The sequence below is a fragment of the Macaca mulatta genome, chromosome 12 (assembly GCF_049350105.2).
Source record: "Macaca mulatta isolate MMU2019108-1 chromosome 12, T2T-MMU8v2.0, whole genome shotgun sequence".
In the NCBI taxonomy this organism is placed as follows: domain Eukaryota; kingdom Metazoa; phylum Chordata; class Mammalia; order Primates; family Cercopithecidae; genus Macaca; species Macaca mulatta.
Window position 1 is genome coordinate 146,128,740 of NC_133417.1, and position 26,144 is coordinate 146,154,883.

Consider the following 26,144-nt stretch of genomic DNA (forward strand, 5'->3'; position numbering starts at 1 on the left):
ACGATGGCATTGAGGCTGTGTGAAAAAGGTCCATCTGTTTAGGTGTGCACTGGAAGATCTGGGTGGAAGAACACATTGTCGGGGTTTGCTTTAAATCTTCAGCAAAATTAAACGAGTAATATGGAGGGGGTCCTGAGAAAAGAAGCTGGACGGCAGGACGCTGCCGGCTGTTGAGACCAGTGCTGGCACCGACAGTTTCGCTGTCCTCACATCTGTGACACTGGAGAACATCCTCGTTACTTAGAAGAGATTTTAAAATGGGACTGCTGGAACGTGTGCTTCAGTGGGAGGCTCCCTCCTCCCTCACAAGGAGGTTCGGCTTCCTGCCCCACAGAAGATTCACCCCGTTACCCCAGGGCAAAGCTGAGGGAGGAACAAGAGGGCTCACCCCACAGACCTTACAGAGCTTCAGTTCAACCCACTGTCCTGAGGAGAAATGGAGGCTGGGCCAGGGATGGGGTTTGCCCAGGGACATGCCGCAGGTTGAGGGCAGAGCCAGGCACTGAGCTTGTCAAGAAGGCCGAGAAGCAGCCCCAATGCACAGGGCCCGTGGCAAGTGCCATCAGGAACCGGGCTGTGGAAGCCCCTGGGGATGACCAGAAGGCCCAACCTAGGGGCCTTCAGAGCAGCGCACTCACAGTGGGGAAGACACAGTGCAGGAGCAGTGGAGGGCGGTGGGCGCCGCCCAGGGCAGGCCCAGCCAGGGAGGGTGGTCAGGCTGGTCTGGGGGCCTGAGCCCCGCGTGAGAAAGCCCCATCCGCTGCTTGTTGATGATGAATGGTGGCAGACGGGGGTCAGAGGGCACTGGGAGCACCAAGGCTGGATGGGGAGATGAAGACAGGCTGGCTGGGCTACAGAAGGCAAGAGGCACATAGACCCCACAGGCATTTCCACTGGAGCCCCTGTCAGAGCCACCTGGGCACCCTCTGAGTCATTCAGGTGGAAAAACAAACCCACAAACAAGTCCCTGCCTGCTTAAACCTGACTGCCTCCTGACCGTCCCCAGGTCACGTCTGAACTCCTGGCCCCCTGCTGCCGTTCCCCGCTGCATCCACCCCACGTGCAGGCTGCTCCCACCCCAGGACCTCGGAGGCCAGGGACTGGGGTCCCTCCGTGACTCGGCATCCTTCCCCTCGCTGTCCCCTGAGTTTCCTGCAAATCGAGAAGCCCCCACAGGCCCTGGCCCGCGGGGTCCCTCCCTGAGAGCCAGGTCACCTGTCACTGTCTCTCGCCATCCTCAGCCCCACGGACTGCGCTGCGAGAGGCCACTGCCACGTCACCGAGGCTGAGCTCGCCCGTCGGGAGTCCCAAGGCAGGGTCAGTGTCCAGCGGCTTCCCTGAGGCTGCAGGCCCAGGCGGGCTGCAGAGTCTGTGCCCACATACCGCAGGCAGAGCTTGCTCCGGGCAGAGACAGGGTGGGAGATGCAGGTCCTCTTTGGGCCTTTCTGCAGTTCCTCCTGCCCCACGTGGACATCCCAGCTGTCACTCGCGCCATCAGGAAGAACAAGAACCCTGTGTGCCCTGCGGTGGGGCCGCAGTCGGCCGCTGGGTGTCACTGTTTCCTCGGAGACCGGCACATTGTCCCTACGCCTTCTCTCTGCAGTCCCTGGCTGGCAGCTCCCCGGGCAGGGTGGTGACCTCTGACCCCAGACCCGTCCCCCTTGCGCTGGTCCTTGCTCCACTGGGAGCTCCATCCCCTGGGCTTCCTACTGATGTGTATGTCAAGCTGAGCTGCTGTGTCGGGGCCATTGATCTGGGCAGAGCTTTGTGGGGTCTCCCAGGGGCTCAGACGTTGGCCAGGACCCCACAGGGAGGATGCTCAGGTCAAAAAGCTGCCTGTGCTTAACTCTCATGCTGAACACGGCTTTGTGTGCTGAGTGCTTCGCACACCCGCAGGCCCCGCACGTTCTGCCTGCTATGCCCTGTAATCCTCACCTCGCCCGCCCGGGAGTGGCAGGGCCACCCGCTTCTGGAGCAGCGGAGGATCGGACTGTTTAGAGCACAGACGCTGGGGAACGAGGGGCAGAGTTGTGAAGGGGTTAAGCCGAAGAAGCCTTTCTCCTGGGCTTGTAGATGGCCATCTTCTCCCTGTGTCTCCCCGTGGCTATCTCCCCTGTGTTTGTGTCCTAATCTCCTCTACTTATTAGGACACAGTCGGGTTGGATTAGGGTCCATCCTAACAGCCTCATTTAACCTTAATTACCTCTTTAAAGACCTTATCTCCAAATACGGTCACATCCTGAGGGACTGGAGGGAAGGACTTCAACACACACATTTTGGATGGCACAATTCAGTACAAAACACCTCCCAGCCACAGCTGGCGCCTGCCTTCCCGAGCAGACCCTCCAGGCTCTCTGTGCTGTGATCTGCCATTGCTGTAGGTAGAGTCCATCCTCCCACGATTCCGTGGGGCTCTCAGCATAAACCCAAATCCTTCCTGTGGCCCCCACACACCCTCTGGCCACCCTACAGCCTGCTCCTGGCCACACTGTCCTTCCTCTGATCCTGGCTGCACCTGCCCCTGCCCCCAGGGGTCTTGCAGGTGCTGTCTGGCAGGCCTGGCCGCTCTGGGCCCCACCTTCATGCCCAGATTAACCCTTCTCCCCAGGCAGATCTTGGCTCAGACGTGGCTTCCACCAGAAAGTCTTCCTTTCCCTCCTGCTCACTCCCTGCCGTGGCCACCTCTCCTCTGAGGTCGTACCACGTGGTTGCCCAGGTCCCGCTCCTGGGCCGGCACTTTGGAGCAGTGAGCCTGTGCGTTTTCTCACTGTTTTATTCATGATCGTTTATTCTCTTATGATTGATCCAGGGAACATTATCAATACATGATGGTGAACAAACAAAAACATGAATTAATGAATCAAACCTCAGAACTCTCCCGGGACGGGAGAACAAGGTTGTCAGCACAGAGGACGGTGACTGTGGCTCTAACGAGAATCAACCGTGTGGAGGGAAACCACACCACTGCCTGAGGTGGAAACAGGTGGCTGTGCAGGTTTGCCATGGCTCCAGGCTGACAGTTCTCCAGGAGGACTTGCTGACCTTTGATTTTTTACCAGGAAAGGACACACACACACAGTCAGCACAGGGCAGGGCGCGGGGCAGAGCATGGAGGAAACCGGCGCAAGCTCCCAGCATCCTCTCCAGGTGCAGCCCACGGGATGCACGTCATTCCCCAGCACCGCGTTATGGTGACGCGTGTGACATGTTCCAACCATGGAAGCCCTTCAGTGCCTCACAGCCTCAGCACCAGGGCTGTTCTGGGGCTGGTCGTGCCGCACCCTCTGCCTGGCATGCCTGCAGATCTCGGATCCCTGGGAGGAAAGCAGGTGCCCAGTGGAACCGCTTGTCTGCACACACAGCTTAGGCGCAGTGGCCCCTCTGATCCGCCAGGGTGGTGAGGACCCCCAAAATCCAGTGCCGAGGGAGCACCCCAGCCTGCTTGTCACCCTTCCCTACACGAGGGTGATAAACTGCTCTCCTGGCACCCAGCAGATCCAGAGAAAGGAAATTCACCCTTGGTAGAACTTTTGATTTAAGCTGTTGCCAAATCACCCTGATGCACACGGGTAGCGATGCTGCCTCTTTAAGTGCTATCAGATGACTTCAGTTGTTTCTTTCAAAAATTTTGTGGGATAGTAGACACTGATAAATCCACCAGGGCCACACGCTGCACAGCACCAATCTGTCCTGTCTGTTACCTTCCACTGGGGCCCAAGAATCTTCTGGTGTTTACTCTATTCAAATACCAGTGCGTGTTGAATGATTTCAGTTATATGGACCAAAATGTAGCAAAATAAATATGAGAAACTGACACGCACCCCCACCGTTGTAAAAGTGGGCTTTGGCTGGGAGTGGTGGCTTGCGCCTGTAACCCCAGCACATTTGGGAGGCCAAGGCAGGTGGATCACGAGGTCAGAAGTTCGAGACCAGCCTGGCCAACATGGTGAAACCCCATTTCTACTAAAAATACAAAATTAGCTGGGCATTGTGGTGCACACCTATAGTCCCAGCTACCTGGGAGGCTGAGGCAGGAGAATAGCTGGAACCTGGGAGGCAGAGGTTGCAGTGAGCTGCGATCGTACCACTGCACTCCAGCCCAGGCAACAGAGCGAGACTCCATCTCAAAAAAAAAAAAAAAAATTGGGCTCATCTAAATAGAGGGTATAGAGGGTATTAAGGCATTTTTAAGGCATTTAATTTTTTAAGCAACGTATTTTGATGTTTTAAAAGTATTTACAATGAACATACAATACTTTTATTGTAAAAAAAATCAATTTAAAAAGTGCATCTCAAGTAGGCATCAAATTGATTTTCCTGGGAAAACCCTTGAGAAGGGCAAGGCCACCAGCTTCTCATCGGCATCGAGGCTGAGCTGATTTGTGGCTGTAGTTTCTCGAGTGTCCTCTTATTACCGAAACACCAGGAGTCTGGTCTCGGTCCTGCTGCTCGCCACACAGAAAGCCAATAAGGAGGCTTTAATGGGGAGCAGCAGCCAAGGAGGTGGGAGATGGACCTCAAATCCATCACCCTGATCAACTACAAGTAGAGGTTTGCAGAGCAGAAATGTAACTACCTGCAGGAAAACAGGAACGAGGGAGAGTGAGGAAGAGGAGTTGGTCAGGAGGAAGCAGGTGGCCGGACAGGCAGCCATGACAGGGGAAGGGTCTGGCATCTCTTTTCTAGATGCCATGATCTGGTGAATCTCCATTCCTTCAGACTCCCTGGGAGGGCTGAGGGCCAGTTTCCTGAGAAAGGAACTCAGATAAGACAAATGTAGCTTTCTCAAGTTTTAAGACTGGGAGGGCCAATTTCTATGTTTATTTAAAAGAAATCATCAACATCCGTTCTATGGCACAATTGGGCAGGTTTCACCATGGCGTGTTATGCCCGCTGATGCTCATAAAATCCCTGAGATGCAGGCCAGGGTGGGCGTGGACATCCCCCCTCCACAGGGCAGAATTCCAGGTGGAGAGGCTCGTGAGTGAGTGTGGGCCACGCACAAAGGAGAACCCAGCTTGCTCAGACACCCTTCTCCTCAACGGCATCCGTGCCGGCCTCTGTGGAACAGCCATGTCCCAGCTGGGGCGAGAGCCCTCACTGAGGGTCAGGCTCAGGAGGCCGGAACCGGCAGGAGTTCCCAGGGCTGGTGCCTTCCCTGCCACGTGGGGCTGTTTCTACATTTTTCCATGAAGAGCAGAGTGTTTTAAAAGTTTTTGGGCCGGGCGTGGTGGCTCAAGCCTGTAATCCCAGCACTTTGGGAGGCCGAGACGGGCGGATCACGAGGTCAGGAGATCGAGACCATCCTGGCTAACACAGTGAAACCCCGTCTCTACTAAAAATACAAAAAAAAAACTTAGCCGGGCGAGGTGGCAGGCGCCTGTAGTCCCAGCTACTCGGGAGGCTGAGGCAGGAGAATGGCGTGAACCCGGGAGGCGGAGCTTGCAGTGAGCTGAGATCCGGCCACTGCACTCCAGCCTGGGTGACAGAGCAAGACCCCGTCTCAAAAAAAAAAAAAAAAAAAAAAAAAAAAAAAAAAAAAAAGTTTTTACAGGCACATGCTGGAGCTGCACATGGGCACCTGCCTGCCTTGCTCTGTGGCCACTCACCTCCTGCCACCCAACGGGCGGCCATGATGCACTGCCCGTTCCTGCCACGGTCTGAGCTCCGCACAGCGCCCAGTTGTTTCTCAGAACTGTGTCTTTCTGCAGGTTGCGGTGGCCAAAGAATCGTTCCCACATGTGTGCATGTGCTGGATCAAAGTCTCAAAAGTCTTAGTAAGGAAGGAGACCACTCCTACTCCTGCTGCCCTCCTCCCCCACACCTTGCCTTGTTCACAAGACAGGAAGAAAGAGAGAAAGAAACAAAAGTAAGATAAATAGCCAGACAACCTCGGCACCACCACCCAGCCCTAGGAGTTAAAAAAAAAAAAAAGTATTAATAATAACATCAACCTCTGACCTAAACTACTTGTGTTATCTGTAAATCCCAGACACTGTATGAAAAAAGCATTGTAAAACTTTCTGTTCTGTTAGCTGATGCATGTAGCCCCCAGTCATGTTTCCCACGCTTGCTCGATTTATCACGACCCTTTCATGTGGACCCCTTAAAGTTGTAAGCCTTTAAAAAGGCCAAGTATTTCTTTTTCGGAGAGCTCGGCTCTTAAGACGCAAGTCTGCCGACGCTCCCGGCCGAATAAAAAACCTCTTCCTTCTTTAATCTGGTGTCTGAGGAGTTTTGTCTGCAGCTCGTCCTGCTACATTAGGAGGCTTAAGAATGGAAAGAACAAGGAAAGGGTGTGAATGAGACTCTGGCGACCCTTCGAGGAGCTGGGCACAGGCCACGTGACCAACATGAAGCTGGAGGGCCCTGGAGAGATGGGAGTTGGTGGGGACGGTGGCCAGCACTCTGTGGCAGACAGCTCTTACAGATCATGACAAAGGCCATCGGTGAATTCAGGCATTAGGAGTTCATGGATGTGCTGTTCAGCTTCCCGAGACTGCAACACAAACGACCTCAGGCTGGGTGATGTAAAACAACAAAAACCTTTTCTCTCTCATTTCTGGAAGCCAGAAGTCCAAAATTAAGGTGCTGTCAGGGCCACACTCTCTGAAGCCTCCCAGGGTTGGGGGGTCCTTCCTGGCCTCCTCTAGGTTCTGGTGGTTGCCAGCAGCCCCAGGGCTCCTTGTCGCAGCCGCACCGCCCCGCTCTGTCTCTGGCTGCATGGCTTTCTCCCTATGTGTCTGTCTCTGTGCCTGAATCCAGCTTTCTCCTTTCTCAGAGGGACACCAGTCACTGTGATGCAGGGGAGATTCCTGGCTTTGCTCAGGAAAGAATTCAAGTGCGAGCCAGTGGTGAAAGAAAGCAGCTTCGGGGAGGCAGTGGCAGTGCCGCAGCTCCGTGCCTGCTCTGGTGGAGCGGGGCTACCTGTGGACAGGGAGCTGCATGGGTGACTGGCAGCTGTATTTATACCCACTTTTAATGGCACACAAATGAAGGGGCAGGTTATTCAGAAATTGCTAGAAAATGGGCGGTAACTTCCAGTTGTTGCCATGGAAATGGACCGTGACTTCCGGGCATGGCCTTGCCGTTGTAAACTGTCCTGGTGCTGGTGCGGGTGTTTTGGCTGATGGGCAGTGAGGGTGGCCAGAGGGTGTCCTCCGTGCTGCTTGCTGCTTTTGGCCTGTCTTCAGTCCAGTCCGGAGAATGAGTGCTGCTGGCCTCCTACCTCATCCAGGCTAGGGCCCACCCTCATCCAGCACGCCCTTTACCTGATCACATCAGCAAAGGCCCTGGTACAAGGCCACTTTCACAGGGGTTAGGACTAGGACAGGATATTCCAGGAGCTGCAATGCACCCCACACCCACTGCTCACCACTGAGATGTGTGGGGGGTGCTGTTTCCCCAGCGGAGCTCCCCCGTATCCAGAACACTGGCCTCATGAAGGCAGGGCAGGGGCGGCAGATGGGGCCAGCCCCTCACAGTCAGAGGCCACACCTGCCCGGGCAGCCTCTTCATCAGCTGTTCCACTTTCTGGTTCGGACTCTACGGTCACTTGGGAGAAGAGGGTGATGGGCTGTCCTGGCATTGGGGTGCTAGGTTGTTGGGGGCCAGGTGGCGGGCCCAGGAGCAAAGTCCAGAGACTGCGGCAGTGGGCAGCTCCCCTCTCCCCACAAGTCACCATGGCCCTCGCTGCCCGAGTGCGTGTCCCTGCCGTGCAGATGAGGACGTGGGGTCCCCGTGGGACAAACAGCTGCCAGGGTCACACGGCTGAGGTGGCCCTACCTGTCCTGCCCCCTGCAGCCACCTCCAGGAAGGGGGCCGGGCCTGTCCTGTCCAATCCCACACCGGGCCTCTGTCACATCTCTGTGGCATGGGCTTGGGAAGGTCTTGAGGGGCCAAGGCTTCCTCTCCTCTAGAAACCCAGAGTGAACGCCAGGAAGGCAGTGCCGGATTCTACACCCACCTCCTGCCCCCACCCCACCCACCAATGCCAAGAACTCGCCACAGTCAGAGGCTGGGAAAGGGGCCCTGGAGGCCGCCTGGAAATCCCCGATGTCCTGGCTCCTGAGTCCTCCAGCATTTAGGGGGCTGTGCTGACTCCCAGGAAGGTGCGCCACATGCCCCCCACCCCTGTCTGGGAGGACCATCAGGCTGGCCGGGGTCGCATGGGGAGGGGGCAGCGCATCAGGGCGGCCTTGGCCCAGGTGGGAGAGGCAGAGCCGGATTTGTCCGCCACAACCCTCGTTACTGTGATCACCCGTGGCCCCTGACATCTGCCCTGTCACCCCAGGTGAGAACTTTACCCCACTTCACAGACAAGAGGTCCGGGGACAGCCCTGCCTCCACACGGCTGGACTCCCGGCCTAGCACGGGCAGGCTGTCCACACAGGGCTTGGTTTTACACCCAGTCCTGGGCACAGGCACCTGTGCCAAGCAGGGACGCAGCAGCAGGCTCAGCATGGGAGGGGTTGTTCCAGGGATGAGGTCACGGCATAGGCATGTGTGGCAGCCCTCATGGCCCACCAGACCCGGGTACAGCACCCAAACAGCTTCCCCAGGACATGGCACCAGAACAGCTACCCCAGGACATGGCGTATCATCAGGAGCCGCTGGGTGGCATCCGTTCGGCGGGACCCTCACGTGCCAGAACCAAGTCCTGCCATTCAGGCCGTGGCCTGGAGGGGGCACCTTGTGCTGGACACCCCCGAGGCACCACTGCATTACATGCACAGGCCCCGTGGCCCAGGGGTCCCGCCCTCCAGTTGAGGCGGTGGGTTTTACACCAATCCTCCCCTTTCTTGGAACCCAGCTGCCGCCTGTGAAAGGGCGAATGCCCCCGATGGCCACCTGCAGCCTGGATGTCCCGACAGGCTGGTGTAGCCGGGGTTCAATTAAAATGGTGCACGGCGGGGACGCCTGGCAGCAGTGGCGAGAGCACCACGAGACTGGCAGGCCGCACATCATCTCCCTAGAGCACCTAAGGGTGACAGGCTTGCCTGCCTCAGTGAGACGGGCATCAGACCCAAAGAAATTGTTTGCATTATTTTATATCAATTACGACAAAACAAGTTAAATTTTTAAAAGAGACTCAGTTCTTGGCCTTGTGTGTCAGGTAGCAGGCCGGCTGGTTCCGCTGGTGACTTTGTCTGGGGAACTAAGACAACCCCAGGTCAGTCCAGCCCAGGAGGGCAAGGCAGGCCAGTCCCGGCTCCTGACCTGGACTTCACACCCCATCCTGCCAGCCCAGGCCCACCCCAGGGCCCAGAAAGGCAGGTGAGCTGAGCAGCTGGTGCCCTCAGCTCCCATTTCACAGCTTCGAGAGGCCACGCCCAGGGCGCTGCTGCTGCCGGCCTTGGCTGGAACAGCCTGGCCACCTGTCCAGGTGACCTTTATCCCCTGGACTCCTGGGAGACGGAGGTCGGTTACCTGCCCTGCAGCTTGCTGTCGTCAGTAGCTCCGAAGCTCCCAATAAGCTCTCGGCCTGAGGAAACACCCTCCCTTGGTGGTTGCAACAGCTTCTCCTGGTTACCTTGACAGAGGACGAGCGAACACCTTGCGTCCTGGAACAAAGCACACACACCTCCCTGGCTTTCCGAGGGCTGCCCACCCACCCTCCAGGACCAGTCAGCCAACTCTGTGACCAGACCTTCTGTGCCCTCGCACATGCCATGCCGGGCACACATTGCTGCATACAGGGGGTCCTGCCCCGGGGAGGACAGGCAGTCAACAGATGATGTGACAGGTGGGGCAAGTGGCCTGATGGCAGCTGAGGACATCGGACAATTGGGATGACTCCCTGGGGAGTGAGGGGGAGCTGAGCAAAGACAGGAGCGAGCACTGATGGCAGAGAGGCCAGCTCGCAACCTGTGAGCTGGCTGAGGACAGCAAAGACCACCTGGTGACCATCAGACAGGCCATCCAGGGGCAAAGCTCTGCATTTGAGGAATTTAGAAGTAATTAAACTTCCCCATCGTCTAAAGTTGGCACCTGGTTCCAGGCCTCCTTTCAACCTAACATTTATAAGTAACTAGAATTTCTATACATCTCTGGAATGCATGGCTGATGAAACTCAGTGTGCACCCCCTGCCGTCACTAAGGCACCAGAATGTCTACAAATGTAGCACTTATCGTGCAAATCACCCTTCAGCTCCCACCGTGAGGTCCAGAAATGCTCCTAAGGAAAATCCCCGGTGCTGCCGAGTCCCCCGGCAGAGGCACCCACTGCCCTCCTCTGCAGCATTCTTTCTTCCTAATAAACCTTTCCTCTTCCAAACCCATACTGTCATTGGTAAATTCTTCTTACCAGCCCGCGAGTCGGCCACTTCCCGATGCTGGGGCTCCAACACCTCGCCCGGCTCCTTGGTTGTGCATACGGGACTTTACTGGGATCTCTCCCTTCTTTTCCCTCCCTGCTTCCCTTGATGGTCTGGTTCTTTACTCGGGAACTGAGGGCCCTGGCCAAGACTACTCTTCAGTGGGATCCTGAAGCCCTAGAGAAGAGATATTTTTCCATCATTGCCCTTAGGGGTGAGGAATTAGCCAGGGTTCTTTTCTATTTTCAAACCGCCAGGGAACCAGCTTGAGTACTCTTTGGAAATTGAGGGTTTCTGGCCATGGGCGCTACCTGGTGTTACCCCAAGGCCAAGACAAAAGAGCGAATTTACTATTGCCCTTTGGGGTGGCAAGTCCACTGTCACTTAATGCCCTGTAAACCATGCTTTGGAAACGAGCGGCAGTGACCCCGACTCTGCGCAGACACACCCCACTGGTTGCAGACCCACTTTTGGATTCCACTTCAAGCGGAAATCGCATCCCAAGTTACGGGTGAGTTCTCCTTCCCCTTAGGTCTGAGCTGACCACTCAAACACGGGCATACCTGGAGTGGTCATCCAGGCAAGGGCAGGCCCTCCATCTGCGGTGGATGCCCCCAAATAGAGTGAGCCAAAGAGGCGAGGTCCAAGTCCCTTAGGGACACCTCGGGGATCTTACAGTACCTGATCTGAACCCAGCATGGATCCAATTCATTCTTCAATTCCGTCTACTCGTCCTTGGATTGCATTCTTCAAAACTGGTCTCATTTTGACCCACAAACTCTGAAAAAGAAGCATATGGTTTTCTTTTGTAATATATCTGGGGTTCAATATATGCTCCCCAATAATTTATATTGGCCTCTTAATGGGGCCCTGCATTGGAATATTATTTTACAACTAGATTCATTTTGCTGGAATCTCAGAAAGGATGCAGAGGTCCCATGTGGTCAAGTCTTTTTGGCTTTATCCCAAAACCCAAAATTACACAAAAATTGTCATATATGCTTCTAAGGAACTTCCTCCCTCCCCCATTCTGATGTCTTAGATGGCCCTTCCTTTTGCCCATCACACTCTCTGCAGCCTGCTCCCGCTTCACCTGCACCCTCTCCATCTGCTCCATCCCCCAGTCAACCCTCCCGCCCCCATACCCAGATACTCTATCCCCCTCACATACTCACACATCCTGTCACATATGCCACTAGCAAAGAGTCCTCAGAAGATCCCACAAGGGTTTTACCTCTCCACAAGGTGGCAAATGGAGATTTGGGAACAATTCGAGTTCATGTCCCTTTTCCAATGTCTGATCTTTCTCAAATCCACACTGGGTTCACTTAGCTAGGATCCCACTAAGTTCATTCAAGAATTTCGAGCTTTAGTTATTGTCTTTGATTTAATCTGGTAAGACATATTCGTGGTGTTAACTACTTGCTGTTCCCATGAAGAAAAATCACACATGTGGTCTTTAGCTCAAGCTGGGGCAGATAAAGCTCATGCTCATAACCCTAATGATAAGAGAGCTGGGAAAAATCTGTCCCCAACACAGAGCCCACTGGCAATACCAGGCTGCTGAGGTGGTCCAGACAGAGGCAGGGGCGGATGAGATTATAACTTACTTGTTGGAAGAAATGAAAAAAGATCTAATAAACCCTGTTAATTTTTCTAAATTACGAGAAATCACTCAGGAGCCACCTGAGAACCCCTGCCCTTTTCCAAACTAGGCTGGTGTAGGCCATGCATAAATACACCAATTTAGACCCCAGAACCCCTGAGGGCCAAGGCTCAGTTGGAGGAGGAAAAATGGCAGGGTCAAGCTGCTGACACGGCAACACCATTGGCACATTCTTTTCATTTGCTACTGACCCCAAGGCTTGTCCCTATAACACTAGCAGAACAGGGGCCTGTCATTATTTCAGGAATCTAGGACACTGGAGTACAGAGTATCCCAAACCTCTGGGTTACAAGCTGCCCCCAGGACCCTGTCCTCACTGCAAACAAGAGGGTCGTTGGAAGAGTGCATTTCCCTCTCTCCCCCATGACAGGGCGTGGGACACCTCTTCCTTCTGGGCCATCACAGCCACAGCCTTGCCAACCTACCCAACAAGGGAGTCCTGCAGAACAAGGACTAGGATGAGGGCAAGGACGGGCACCCTCACTCTCTCCAAGCCTCTGAAAGTCATTCTCCAGATGACTGATGGGACTGTGTGGCCCTAACCTTTCTCTCTATGGAGGAGCCCTGGGGAAATCTGATTGAGGCTGAACAAGAGGCAGCGTTCCTCGGAGATACAGGGGCCAGTTATTCAGCTTCAAACATTTACTGTGGCCCAACGTGCTAGTCCTTCATTTTCCTCACAGGTGTGGATGGAAAACCCCAATGAGGCTGTTTCACACCACCACTCCCTTGTAAAATGGAAGGCTATTCCTTTACCCACTCCTTTTCAGTCCCGCCGAACTGCCCTGTTCCATTATTAGGGCATGACTTACTCACAAAATTACAAGCTAATTTGTAGCTAAGGCTTCACCTTCTAGCTGTTTTCACTCACACATCACCAACAGAGCTGCTACAATCTATAGAACCTCACATTCTAAAACCAGTGCCATTTGAGGTTTGGAAAGCTTCTATTCCTGGCCGTTCAATATCAGCTGCTCCTATTGTCATTCAGCTTAAAAATCCCAGTAAGTTCCCCAGAACCCCCCAATACCCCTTGAAACCAGAAGCATGAAAAGGGCTAAAACCTCTAATAACAAAAACGTCTAACCCGTGGATGAGTGTACCCATGCAGCTCGCCTTGCAACACTCCTGTTTTAGCTGTAAAGAAACCAGATGGTTCCCACCTTAGAGTCATTACCGAAGCTGTTATTCCTATTCATCCTGTTGTCCCAAACCCTTGCACCCTTGTTGGACAGATTCCCTCCACCACAGCTTGTTTTACAGTTCTTGATCTTAAGAATGTGTTTTTCTGCATTCCTGTACGCTTAGATAGCAAATATTTGTTTGCTTTTGAACGGCAAGACCCAGATACTCAAATAACTCAAGAGTTGACTTGGACGGTTCTGCCCCAGGGATTCAGAGATAGCTCCCGCCTTTTTAGACAGGCCCTAGTTAAAGACCTGTCCACACTGCAACTTCACCCAGATGGCAATCTACTCCAGTATGTAGATGACCTATAATCTGTAGTCCTAGCAAAGCTGCTCCAGACCAAAACACAGTGTTAGTACTAAACAAACTTGCTGATTATAGGTACAAAGTATCTCCTTCTAAGGTACAAATATTCACACAGGGTGTTCAATTTTGGGGTCTTATCTTAACTCCCAGCACAAAGAGCCTCTCTAGCACTTATAAAGATCTTATCTTAGGCCCGACACAGTGGTTCACACCTATAATCCCAGCACTTTGGGAGGCCGAGGCAGACGGATCACTTGAGGTCAAGAGTTCGAGACCAGCCTGGGCAACATGGTGAAACCCTTTTCCAGCTTCGGCCCTATCCCACCTTGATCATTCTCTTCACTGTGGTGATTGGAGTCTGGGAACAACAGCTCCCACCCAAATCACTGCCTTGAGCATCACTTCCAATTCAGAATTCTATTCAGAAGGAAAAGGGCCCTGGGACTTATTGTGACGGGAGTTGTGGGAACTATCACAACTCTTACCCCTTGGGGAGGTTTTACTTACCGGGAAATCACAACTACGAGAACCTACCGCCTCCCTTGAAGTAGCAAACGCTGGCACCCGTCTGTCAGCTCTACGAGTCGTTAGACTCGCCAGCAGGAGCTCGGTGCTTGGTAACAGGTGAGTTCTGGATCACCTCCTGGCTGAACAAGGAGGGGTCCGTGCTGTCAGCAACAGCACCTGTTGCACCTACATTGATGTGTCTGGAGAAGTGGAAACTGATGCCCGAGAAATCTTCAAACAAGCCGAATGGCTACACACACTTTCCCAAAGTAACCAAGCCTGGGCCCAAACGTTTCCTGACTGGTTTTCAAAAAGCCCCTCGGCTTCTCCCGTTCCTCAGACCTTTATCTTCGGCGATTTTTCTTTTAATATTTGGTCCCTGCCTTTTTTTAATGCTCTCGTTAAGTCTCTATGTTCCAGATGACAACAATTCCACCTGCAGACGGCTATGCAGTCCCAACACCGGCCTGCAACGGCAGCTCGATTTACACGGGGCTTCCTGATGGAATCCCGTCACGCGCCTCCGTGCACAAGCTTTCATGACCCTTTATTCCCTTCACGACCGAGAGCAAGAAAGGAAAACCGCGACCTGTCCCCCGAACTCCCTCTCAGCAGGAAGTAGCCAGGCGCACTGGACACCCCTCTTCACTGCCAGTTCCCCTTTCTCGAGACCCCAACAGGAAGCAGGTGGACATGAGCATGGCGGCAAAGGAAGGGTCAGAGATTTCACCAAGATAGTCGTCAGAGGGAAATTGAGTCCTGCACATCCAGCCTGATCCTGCTTAGCTCAGGGGTCAGAGAAGTGTTTCTTAGAGGGTGGGAGCACAGATCATCGAGGCTTGGCAGGCCCTGTGGCCTATGTTGCAACAACTCAACCCTGCCTTGTGCTTGCAAAGCAGCTGCCAGTGGTGTGGGCGTGTTCCCATAAAACTTTATTTATAAAAAGCAGGTGGCAGGCCAGACTGGGCCCATGGACTGCAGTTTGCTGACCCTGGCGCAGCTGATGGGAAGGCTTGTAAACCAAAAATAAAATTCGAAGACCTCCCGGCAGCCATCAGAATGGGCTTCCCTGTCCGCCACGGCACTCTAAACTTTAACCTGGAAGACGTTCGGGCCATGCCACAGCATTCCCCGCCAGCATTAACATCGGCGCAGGCCTTAAGTCTGATAGGAAGCGTTTACCGTCTATTTTCTCTCTAAAGCCCACTGCCTGGAGGCGCCGCCTGCTCTCCACAGCCTCTATTTCATAACCCAGACGCCCCTTTCTGCTGATCCGAACTCTTCAATCAGTTGACAGTCAGAACATGTTTAAGTCTCCCTATGACCTGGAAGCCCCCAATTCGAGCTGTCCCAGCCTTCCAGACGGAACCAACGTTCGATCGATGCTCATGTCTTCCTAAAATGTATAAAAGCAAGCTGTGCCCCCATCACCTTGGGCACTTGTGGTCAGGGGTGCACCCTTGAGCTTGGCAAGGATGTCCTCCCTCCTGGGGCTGTGGCGCGGGTGCGTCCTTAGCCTTGGCAACAAAAACTTTCTAAACTAATTGAGACCCGTTTCAGGTACTTTTTGGTTTACAGGCTCAACTTAGCAAACAAACCTGCACAGTACACAGACATACGCAAGGCAGGGGTTGCACAGTGAGTTTCGGCATGCCGCGTTCCAGAGATGTATAGAAATTCTAGTTATGTATACGTTTTAGGTTGAAAGGAGGCCTGGAACCAGGTGCCGACTTTAGATAATAGAGAAGTCTAATTACTTCTACCTTTCCCCAATACAGAGGTTCCCCCGACAGCCCCCAGGGCCTGCCTGATGGCCACCAGGTGATCTTTGCTCTCCTCAATTTCTGTCACTCAGCCCTGGAGGCTCCCTCTGCCTGAGGGCTCAGTCCCCTGCTGCCTGGCCCTGACCCGCAGGACAAGCACAGATAAGGCTCAGGGAACAAAAGCAAAAGGCAGGGCTGCCGCGGAAGCCTGTCCACCAATCCTCACCTCTCACCTCTGTGTCCAGCCTACCGGGAAATGTTCCAGGCTCTGGCCAAGTCCAGTGCAGCCCCAGGTCCCCAAGCGGCAGGTTGGGTGCAGACCATGGCCTCTCACAAGCTGCTGGTGCCCCCGCCCAAGGCCCTGCTCAAGCCCCTCTCCATCCCCAAGCGGCTCCTGCTGGGGCCCGGTCCCTCCAACCTGCCTCCTCGCATCATGTCGGCCGGAGGAATGCAGATCATCGGGCCAATGGACAAGGAGATGTACCAGGTAGGAGCGGGGGGCCACTCGGGGGCCTGGGTCTCACCTGTGTTCCCACCCGCAGATCACAGACGAGGGGAGGGGTCACTGTCTCCTCACTCGCGGGGGCCTGGGTCTGACCCTGTATCCACCCACAGATCACAGACGAGGGGGGACCGGAAACCTGGGTCTCACACTGTTCCCACCCGCAGATCACGGACAGGGGGGCAAGGAGCCTGGGTCTCACCCTCTACCCAGCCACCCGCAGATCACGGACCGGGGGGCAAGGAGCCTGGGTCTCACCCTCTACCCAGCCACACGCAGATCACGGACGGGGAGGGGCAAGGAGCCTGGGTCTCACCCTGTTCCCACATGCACGCAGATCATGGACGAGATCAAGGAAGGCATCCAGTACGTGTTCCAGACCAGGAACCCGCTCACACTGGTCATCACTGGCTCCGGACACTGTGCCCTGGAGGCCGCCCTGGTCAATGTGCTGGAGCCTGGGGACTCCTTCCTGGTCGGGGTCAATGGCATTTGGGGGCAGCGAGCCATGGACATCGGGGAGCGCATGGGTAAGGGAGAGAGCCAGGTGGGGATGGCCCTGGCTCCATCCTTCAAGGCCTCCCTGGTCTCCCTCTGTTTGAAGCTGGCGGCCCTGTCCCCGGGTGAGCGCTTACCCACGCTGTGGCCCTGCACACACGTTCCTCCTCTCAGCCCGCTGCCTCCTCCAGGTGGTGTCAGGGCACTCGTGGGACCTGACTCTGATAGGGCTGGGAGCAGCACAGGTGCTCCGATCCCTCCAGTCTCCTCGAGCTGTTTCTGGAGCTCGTGGGGGATGGCACTGCAGGGAAGCCTCTGGTCCCAGCACACACTCCTGAGAACCCCAGCCACTGTCCAGGGCCCCAGGCACCAGCTCTGCTCTGTGACAGGGTGGGGTTTCAGAAGCTGAAGCCTCCCCTCAAATCTCAGCAGCCCCCCTTTCTGGAACCTTGATGTGATCCACAAAATATGGAGGTATGGACAGAGCATGTGCCTCCGGAGTACACTTTTCTGGGAGACAGACAGGAGCAAGAGTGTGCCCTGGGGTCAGTGCTTGATTGTGGCATTGAGGGACATCAGCTTGGCCAGCTCCACAGTGGCCACGCTGGTTAATACTCAACCAACCGCCACAGCCAAGACGGTCCCAATCCAAAGTCCACAAACTTTTCAAGGGGACCCAGGGTCAGCAGAGGCCAGGACCCCAAGTGGTCATCAGGGCACTCAGGCTCAGATGCCTGCGGTATATGGCCTCCCCTGTCCCCATTCTGTACCCTCGGCTGCAAGTTCTTCCCCTCCCACAACCCTGGCCACGAGCAGCACGCAGGATAGAGGCAGAGAGAAGGAGGGGACGAGGGCCTGATTCCTGGAGTCCCAGCTCCAACAGAGGGCCAGACTGCTGCCTCGCTCACCCCTCATCCTTCGCTCTGTCATCCACCACACCAGTGGTGTGCCAGCCCTGGGCCAGGTGCACTCCTTGTGCCAGCCCTGGGCCAGGTGCGGCCCCGACCCCCAGGAGCTCACTCTGCTTGGGGAGACACTGGCCAGTGTGGCCTGAGAAAGGGTGTTTGAGCTGAGCTCTGTCAAGGGCACCCCAGGAGCCTTGGCTCCAACAGTCGGGGGGTCAAGATGGCCCTGGCTCTACACACAGAGAGGCTCTCACTGGGCAGAGAACACCCTCCTCTTCAGGCAGCCAGGGTGGGGTCCAGCCCTCACAGGGCCCCCCTGCTCAGCAGGGCCACGGGTGCCCAACGCTGGCTTCTACAGTGTGTGCGGGACACTCACGGCCCACTCTGTCCTGCACCCAGGAGCCCGAGTGCACCCAATGACCAAGGACCCTGGAGGCCACTACACACTGCAGGAGGTGGAGGAGGTAGGGGGACCCAGGGTGGGGGTCAGGTCTGCAAGGAGGTTGGGGGGCATGCTGGCTCATGCGCTGCCTGGCAGTGACCAGCCAGTGGGGTGGGATCAGAGCCGGGAGGCTGGGGCCCATGGCTGGCCCTCAGCCCATCCTAGCATCTCCTGAGTGGCCACAGGGGAGGGCTCCATTACCTGGGAATGATGGGAAGACTGGTAGGGAGGCTTCTGTCTGGCAGGGAAACTGAGTCAGGAGCTTGGTCCTGTGGGCAGGGTCAGAGGGGCTGGAGGCAGGAGACAGGGTTGTGGTCAGGGCTGCAGAGCATGTCCCTGACACTCAGGATACTCCACCCTGTGGGCTGAAGTCAGCCTCAACCTACCTGGAGTGTGGGGGACTCCGTCCATCTAGCAACAGCCCTCACAGGCCAGGCAGCAGGCTGGGGCCACCCTTCCTCCACCTCTGCGCAAAAGTCCTGTTCTCGGAAAAGCCCTCCTCCCAAATCGGAGATGCCCCCGCCTCCGCCTCGCATGCACACCGTCAGGGAGGGGTTGAGGCGCACCCAGCCCCTGCTGCCTGGAGCTGGGCCACCCATGGGGGGTTTGTTGGGGGGTTCCTGGCCCCTGCCACTCTGAGCTTCGCCTGCAGCCATCCCTGCCTCCCCAGGGCCTGGCCCAGCACAAGCCGGTGCTGCTGTTCTTGACCCACGGGGAGTCGTCCACCGGCGTGCTGCAGCCCCTTGACGGTTTTGGGGAACTCTGCCACAGGTGAACCTGGCCCCAGGGCGGTGGGCCAGAGCACAGCTCAGAGCCAGGCTGTGGGGAGGGGTGGTTACTGGTCCCTCTGGCGCTTCTGCCCCTGGTCCCCACCTTGGCCTCTGTCACATGGTGTGGGGTGCAAGCACCTCTCAGGTCCTCTTTGCTCTGGGCTGAGTCTAAAGACAATCCCAGGCCCCGGGGCAGGCTCAGGTGCTCCCTGGCCAAGCACCCCCACGGTGCCCACTGACCTCTGTCCCCATGACTGAAGAGGGCTTGGCACAGACCTCCATATCTTGCCAGGGCCTGTCCCCACCTCGCCCCGAGATTGCAAGGGCACTAAAGCTCCCTGATGCCCTCCGCTTCCCTCCTCCAGCCTCCCTTACCCCCGCATGGGGGTGCACAGGGCAGGGCCTTGAATGGAGTCAGACGGGATTCCTGAGAAATGGGGACAGAGCCCCTTGGGACCTAGCAGTCCCGTCGGCAGGTCTGAGCACAGGACAGAGGAGAGAAACTCCACGGCCAGGGAGGATCCTTCAGCAGGGCCCCCAGCCCGGACAGCTTGCTACATGGACCGTGGCCATGAATAAAGCTCACAAACATAACCTGGCCGGCTTCAGCAACACCCAGGCCGTCCCCACCTGCAGCCAGCACGAGATACTTTCTGTATCTTTCTTTTCTTTACAAGAAAATATGGAGGTGGACGAGGGTGAGAGTTCAGAGGGCGAGAGTTTGGAGGGTGAGAGTTCGGAGGGTGAGAGTTCGCGGTGCTGCTGTTTGTGCTGTTCTGGGACTCTGTCCCCTCCGGCCCTGGACTCTGGCCAGTGGCTGGGCCGAGCAGCTGTTGGCAGAGGGAGGCCCAGCTTGGTGCCACCGTGGTCCCTGGGGTCCACACAGGCCCTCATGTGCCTGCTGTCCCTGGGGAACCACAGACTGCCCGGCTGACCCTCTTCGGCACCACTGCAGGGCCCTGCAGCTGGGTCCCACCAGGGCCATGATGCTCCCTCACTCCCCCAGCTCCTTCTGCTCCAATGATCAGGGCTGCAAAAGAAAGAGCCACAGGTCCTGACGGATCCTGACAGGCAGGAGAAGGCAACTGGCCAACTCCTGGGGCACAGGTGGGAGGCACCCCCCCTTCCTTGCCAGCCTGAGGCTCAGAAACCCCATCCAGACTGGGGCCCAAGCCCTCCAGCGGCCCCCTGCCTCACCTGCGGCCCTCCGTTCCATCCCCCATCTCTCTAGGTACAAGTGCCTGCTCCTGGTGGATTCGGTGGTATCCCTGGGTGGGACCCCTCTCTACATGGACCAGCAAGGTAAGGGTGTGCTCTGAGGGTCCTACCCAGCCCAAGCAGCCAGGGGCTCCGGGTGCAGGAAGCCCTGCTGGAAGTGCGCATCCGGCAGCCAACACTGCGGATTCGGCCTCATCTCCACCCGGCCCAGGGAAACACTCACTCCTTACTGGGGCAAGAGCGGCTCCATGAACTACCCGGCACCCCAGTGTTTCCACTGAGCTTTCAGATCCAGGCATGGGGACTGGCGGGAGGGACAGCTGGTGGGGGACATTTGAGAGGCCCCAGAGCTGTAGTAGAAGCAGTGGCCAGGGCTCCAGTCGATCAGGTGTAGGGGACCCCTCTGCCGAACCCCCAGAGGCTCAGTTTCACATCCGCCCTGCACCCCGCCAGGCTGCCCACAGCAGTGAGCACCACTGCACAGGGTCACCTCGCAGGGAAGCTCACCCAGGCCGGCCGAGGGGACCAAGGCGCCTCCTGTGCCCATCAGCACGTTTACGAGGGAGAGCCTGCACCCTGCGCCCACTGCGGTGCCTGCCCACCCACTCCATGGGAGCCTCTCTGTTTCTGCAGAGCCCCTCCTGATTTGGGAGATCTCAGGCAGGAAGGGAGGGATTTTTGGGCTGATCCTCAAACTACTACTGAAAGCAGGGACCTGGGGAGGGACCCGGGGACACGAGGCCAGGGACGGCAGGGCTGTCCCTGGGGACCATTCGCACAGCGGAGGGAGAAGCTGCGCTAAAAGGCTCAGGCCTGAGGTCATGGCTGCCACACAACAGTGCTGAGATTCGAACCCAGGATTCCCTTCCATGTCTCCCCTCCCATCGTGTCCGGATTCTTGTGGGGTCGTAGCCCACCAGCCCATTAGCTAGGCAGGCACCCCGCTGGACCGGCCTGCCCTGTGGTGGGGCTCCCCCGTCCCAAACAAACCACCCATCTACAGGCATCGACATCCTGTACTCGGGCTCCCAGAAGGTCCTGAACGCCCCCCCAGGGACCTCGTTCATCTCCTTCAGTGACAAGGCCAAGTGAGTGACCCACAGACCCTCACCTCTGTGCAGGGCTGGGCTCGCAGGGAGCTCAGGTGGCCCGAGGCAGGAGGGGCGGGAGCCAGGCTGGAAGGGCTCCCCAGGCTCCTCCAGCACCTGGCGCTCTCCTGCCCACCCTCCGGGAGGCCAAAGGCACTGCGTTCACGGGGAGTGGGGAGGCCAGGCAAGGGGAGGGCCGTGGGCATGTGCAGGGTGCAGAGTCCGCTGCTCTGGAAGTTCCCAGCTTCACACCAAGGAGTGGCCAGGAAAGAACTGAGGGCCTGGGGCCCAGCACCCCGACCCACCCTGGCTTGGCTTCCAGGGGCTGCCCCAAGGCACAACGTGGACCACACATGGTGCCCCCTGCAGTCCCAATCTCACCTCCCGCTCCTGGTGTCCAGATTCCGAGCCAGGCCAGGCAGGGGTGGGGGAAGAGGGCCAGGCCTCACAGGCGGTTCACATCCAGCTGCAGCCTGGCAACTGGAGGTGCCATTCCCCAGAACAGAGAGGACTTTGGGGTGAAGTCAGGAATTCGGTGTTGGACGTGGGAGGTCTGAGATGCCCGTTGGATCACAGGGGAGGGTGAAGGAGGCGGCTGGGTGTGAGTCAGGAGCCTGGGGAAAGACCGGGGCTGGCCCACCAACTTGGAGTTGTAGAGACGGACACATTTAAAGTTTTAAGCCTGGCCAGTGTGCCCTGGGGCCCGAAAGCAGTCACCTTTGGATGATGTGAGAAATGAAGGCTGACCCTGTAGGAAGGGCTGGGGGAGAGAAAGGGGCACACAGAATGGAGGGAGCTGGCCTCAGTGCCCCCATGGCAGGGTCACACCCACATGGGCAGAGGTGCAGGCTGGGCCCAAGGGCCAGCGGTACTGGACAGCTGAGGGACCCAGGACCTGCCCGGTCCCACATTGGCCCCTGAGTATAAATGCAGCTGGGGCAGGCCCTCCTGGGGGCCCCACCCCGTCTCACTCCTGTGAAACAGGACAGCCAGCAAGACTGCTCCTGCCTTCAGCCCAAACTGAGGGGCCGGTGCTCAGGCTGCTTTTCCTCCCCAGAAAGAAGATGTACTCCCGCAAGACGAAGCCCTTCTCCTTCTACCTGGACATCAAGTGGCTGGCCAACTTCTGGGGTTGTGACGGCCAGCCCAGGATGTGAGGCCCGGCAGGGACGGGAAGGTGTGGGGGGTGCTGGGAATGGCTGGCTGGGGGGACGCTGACCTTTCACTGCACTCAGGGATTCTCCGAGCCCCCCACCTTCATGCCACAAGAACCCCAATCAGAGTCCCAGAACTCACCTGCATCGGGCGGTCGGCATGCCCCACCCTGGGTTTCCCCATCCCTCGACTGGCCCGAGGCTCTGGGCAGGGGCATGGCCCCCACTGCCTCTTCCACAAACTCTGTCCCCCCGCTCAGAGGTCCCAGCACATCCTCGGGCACTTTGGACCTGGCCCTGCCATATCTCCCCACTCCTGGGCCTCAGTTTATCCCCTTTCAAAAGATAATCTTGGCCATAAACCCAAGGCCCCTTATGTTACACACAGGGACAAGGCTCCAGGAATGCTGCCCTAGCCCAGTGGGCACAGAGGGCCAGTGCTGGCTTCGTGGGCACGCTGGGGCTGAGGGGCTCAGCAGGGTGGTGGTGGTGTGTGTCTCTGCTCCTGTACCACCCACCGCATCCTGGCCGGGCCCCACATGGAGCCATGCTCTCCCCGGCAGACAAAGCTGCCTTCCCGGTCCAAAGTTCTGAACCCAGACAAGACTCCTGTGGCGGATACCGGCCTGTGCTCAGACAGCCTGTGCTGTTGGGGCTGGGGCAGACAGAGCTAATGCCCCATCTGCCCCCAAACCTGCCCGTGGTGCTGGACCAAGCCCCCTCGTATCTTCCAGGTACCATCACACGATCCCCGTCATCAGCCTGTACAGCCTGAGAGAGAGCCTGGCCCTCATTGCGGAACAGGTGCGTGGGCTGCACTCCACAGGAGGAGACAGGGCCACTGGCTGGATTGTCGAGGGCACGGCCTGCAGAGAAGGAACCATTCCTGGTGCACAGAGAGAAGGGAGCCTGCCAGAGAGAGGCCCTCAGTGGGGGTGGGGGAGAGAGGACAGGCCCCGGGCACACTGGCTGTGGGCAGGGCCGGGAGGACGCAGCCCCAGGGACAGATGCAGCAATGGGGCAAGTGTGGACGCTCCCAGCCGTTCCACTGCCGTGTGAAGCAGTAAGTGAGGCCCGGTGAGTGGAGGGCTGGGAGAAGGGGAGGCCGCCGAAGGGCCAGAGACATGCAGCCTGCAGATAGGTGGGCGTGGATGTAAAGTGAGGGGCTGGAAGCTCCTGCAGGTTTGTCCTGTGTCCCACAGGGCCCATTGCCAGCCACCAGTCCAGAGTCCAGGAAGGATCCCCAGGCTGCAGCCAGCTTCCCGTGAGGTTGCAAGGCCGTGCCTGCCATGTTTGTTCTCCTGGGTCCACTCATAAAGCCACTGCCTAGGGCTGGGTTAGTGCCAGGGTACCCCCGTAAGCTGGATGCCACCCGCACCCCTGGGGGAAGGCGAAGGGTCAGGCGCTCACACAGGGAGAGGCTCTAGGGTCGTAAAGGTGGGTGGGGGTTGTGAGTCGTGGGGGGAAGGGAGAGAACAGGACCAGGGCACAGTCAAGGGTAGAGGCGTGGGGACCTGGCAGAGTGAGGATTGCAGGGGCACGTGTACAGGGAAGACAGGCCAGGGCCAGAGTAGAGAGCAGCTGCTGCCCCGGGGCACCCACCTGGGGTGGCCATGGGAGCTGGTGGCTGGAGACCAGGAGGACCCGAGGTGATGACACTGAGAGGCCCAGGGCTGGGAAGACCACCCCTCACCTGTCCAGAGCTGAGACAGGAGCAGTTCTGGGGAGGATGCCAGGTCAGAGAGCCGGCCATGAGAGGACAGGGGGCCCGGAAGCCAGCAGCCTGAGCCCTGGCCCTGATCCACCCCAGCCCTGTGTAGCCCAACAACCCTTCCCCTCCCTGCTCAACCCCCTCCCCTCTGCAAGGCGTTCTCCCCTCCTTTCCTCCGGGGCCACAGGCAGACCCCCCACCCCGTCTCTCGCAGACCCCTCCTCTGTCTCTCCCAGGCCCAGATGTTTCCTCCTGCCTGGGATAGTCCTAGGCCTGCTCCTGGGCAAAGCCAAACTGGGAGCTCCAGGGGCTCCCCTGCACCAAGGCCCGCAGTCAGGTTTTTCCTCCTGCACCACCGAGGGCGGGGCTTCCTGCCCACCCCACCCATGCCACTGCCCACCGGTGCCATCTCCCACTCAGGGCCTGGAGAACAGCTGGCGCCAGCACCGCGAGACCACAGCGTATCTGCATGGGCGCCTGCAGGCACTGGGGTTGCAGCTCTTCGTGAAGGACCCAGTAAGGAGGCCCCTGGCAGTGGGCAGCCCTGCACCCATGGGGAAGGATGAAGGGCTCCTGCCCAGCTCCCTCAGGAGGGACACTGGCTCCTGAGAAGAGGGGGCGGCTGCCGGGTGGTGTGGCCCCGGGTCCAGGGAGCAGTATCGGCAGGAGCCATGAAGTCACAGCTCCCGGCCTCTGATGCCAGATCTCAGGACGGCCTGTGATCTCCCAGTAGGAAGTTGCCCATCCACTGCCTCCTGAAGGGTGGGGACCCTGCTCTTCCCCAGCCCTTTCTCCCCCGGCTCCTCTGTAACCTGAAACCAGGGCAGATGGCCCCAGCCAAGAGCTGTCACGAAGGCCCGTGTAGGGCCTCTCACCCACTCACTGAGCCAGGCCCCTCCTGCAGGCGCTCCGGCTGCCCATGGTCACTACCGTAGTTGTGCCCGCTGGCTATGACTGGCGAGACATCGTCAGCTACGTCTTGGACCATTTCGACATTGAGATCATGGGCGGCCTCGGGCCCTCCGCAGGGAAGGTGAGAGGCAGCGCCTCGAGGGTCTTTTGCAGAACCAAACCCACCACCCCTCCTTGAGCAGGACTGTGCACCAGGTCCGGGGGAGGCCGGGGTCATCCAAGAGCCCAGACCGAGGAGCATCCAGAAGGGTCTGCTCTCCAAGGGGTATCCAGCAAAGTGTGTGCTGTCTCCCCTGCTCCCACCCCAGCCTGCTGAGGTCACCGGGTGCAGCCTTTATGATTCCACTCAGAACGTCTTTCCTTCCTTCTGAGCAGACCCTGGAACCAGGCGGGAAGCCCCATGCCTGGGCCCAGCTGTGTCTCTGAGCGGCAGTGGGAGGGGCCTTCACTGCACCACCCTGCCCTCCCGTATGGCTGCGGGTGCAGAGGGAGGAGAGCCTGACCTGGCCTGGGGGTTTGGGGGCCTCCTCTGCAACCTGTACGGGGCTCTCAGCTCCCCTCATGGACACTGGATGGGTGGTCCTCGCTCAGGAGAGCCCATCCTGGCTCTGGCCAGCCGTTGGTCAGGGTCAGGTGGGTCCCAGGCGGGAGGCTGACGTCGGCCTGGCCCGTGCCCCCCAGGTGCTGCGGATCGGCCTGCTGGGCTGCAATGCCACCCGCGAGAATGTGGACCGCGTGACGGAGGCCCTGGGGGCGGCCTTGCAGCACTGCCCCAAGAACAAGCTGTGACCTGCCTGCTGGCACACACCCGGCCCGTGCCCACCCCGAGGGATCAGGAGGATCAGGAGCAAGCAGACCCTGCAAGGTCCCCCAGGCCTGGGGACAGGAAAGCCACGGACCCAGCCCGGGAGGCAGAACCAGGCAGCCCTTTTCCCTCCAGTGGCACCTCCTGGAAACAGTCCACTTGGGCGCAGGACCCAGTGCCTTCCAAATGAGCGGCAGTTCCCCGGCCGTGAGCCTCCCGGGAATGTTTAATAAAAGGCCTGGCCACCTCTTCTCACTGTGTGGGATGGTCTGTGAAAGAGTCTGACAGGAGAGCATCTCTGCTCTTTGAGCTGCCTGATTGTGGACTTTAGGGGGACACTCCTCATCCTGGAGCCCACAGGGCAGGTCCTCTCCTGGAGGGGGTGCTGCCACC

The 26,144-nt window shown here is 57.8% G+C and overlaps 1 protein-coding gene and 1 long non-coding RNA gene across 6 annotated transcripts; one reads left to right on the forward strand and one right to left on the reverse strand.

Annotated features, from left to right (window-relative positions):
* Positions 1–9,035: 9,035 nt before the first annotated feature.
* Positions 9,036–16,698, reverse strand: LOC106992795 (uncharacterized). Its single transcript, XR_013402276.1, has 5 exons — positions 16,565–16,698; positions 10,998–11,096; positions 10,307–10,493; positions 9,430–9,563; positions 9,036–9,157 (listed from the first exon to the last, which is right to left on the reverse strand). It is a non-coding gene; the product is annotated as an uncharacterized LOC106992795 (long non-coding RNA).
* Positions 15,833–26,006, forward strand: AGXT (alanine--glyoxylate aminotransferase). 5 transcript variants are annotated; one of them, XM_001090301.5, is made up of 11 exons: positions 15,833–16,233; positions 16,586–16,778; positions 18,051–18,115; positions 18,764–18,864; positions 20,095–20,165; positions 21,085–21,169; positions 22,227–22,322; positions 23,058–23,127; positions 24,455–24,550; positions 24,939–25,067; positions 25,628–26,006. In XM_001090301.5, the coding sequence occupies exons 1-11, from the start codon at positions 16,003–16,005 to the stop codon at positions 25,733–25,735; spliced, it is 1,245 nt and encodes a 414-aa protein (XP_001090301.2). In that variant the 5' UTR covers positions 15,833–16,002; the 3' UTR covers positions 25,736–26,006. The 5 variants fall into 5 exon arrangements, 4 of the variants coding, with proteins under 4 accessions (XP_001090301.2, XP_028687177.1, XP_077814227.1 ...); XM_077958101.1 differs by having other exon boundaries at positions 15,873–16,233; positions 16,586–16,871; XM_028831344.2 differs by lacking the exon at positions 24,939–25,067.
* The last annotated feature ends 138 nt before the right edge of the window (positions 26,007–26,144 follow it).

Bases quoted from the DNA above. Each gene is read 5' to 3' on its own strand.
- AGXT (XM_077958101.1), top strand. From the start codon at position 16,003: ATGTTCCAGGCTCTGGCCAAGTCCAGTGCAGCCCCAGGTCCCCAAGCG. The intron at 21,170-22,226 runs GTGAGTGACCCA...TTTCCTCCCCAG, and splicing joins TCCTTCAGTGACAAGGCCAA to AAAGAAGATGTACTCCCGCA. The intron at 25,068-25,627 runs GTGAGAGGCAGC...CGTGCCCCCCAG, and splicing joins TCGGGCCCTCCGCAGGGAAG to GTGCTGCGGATCGGCCTGCT.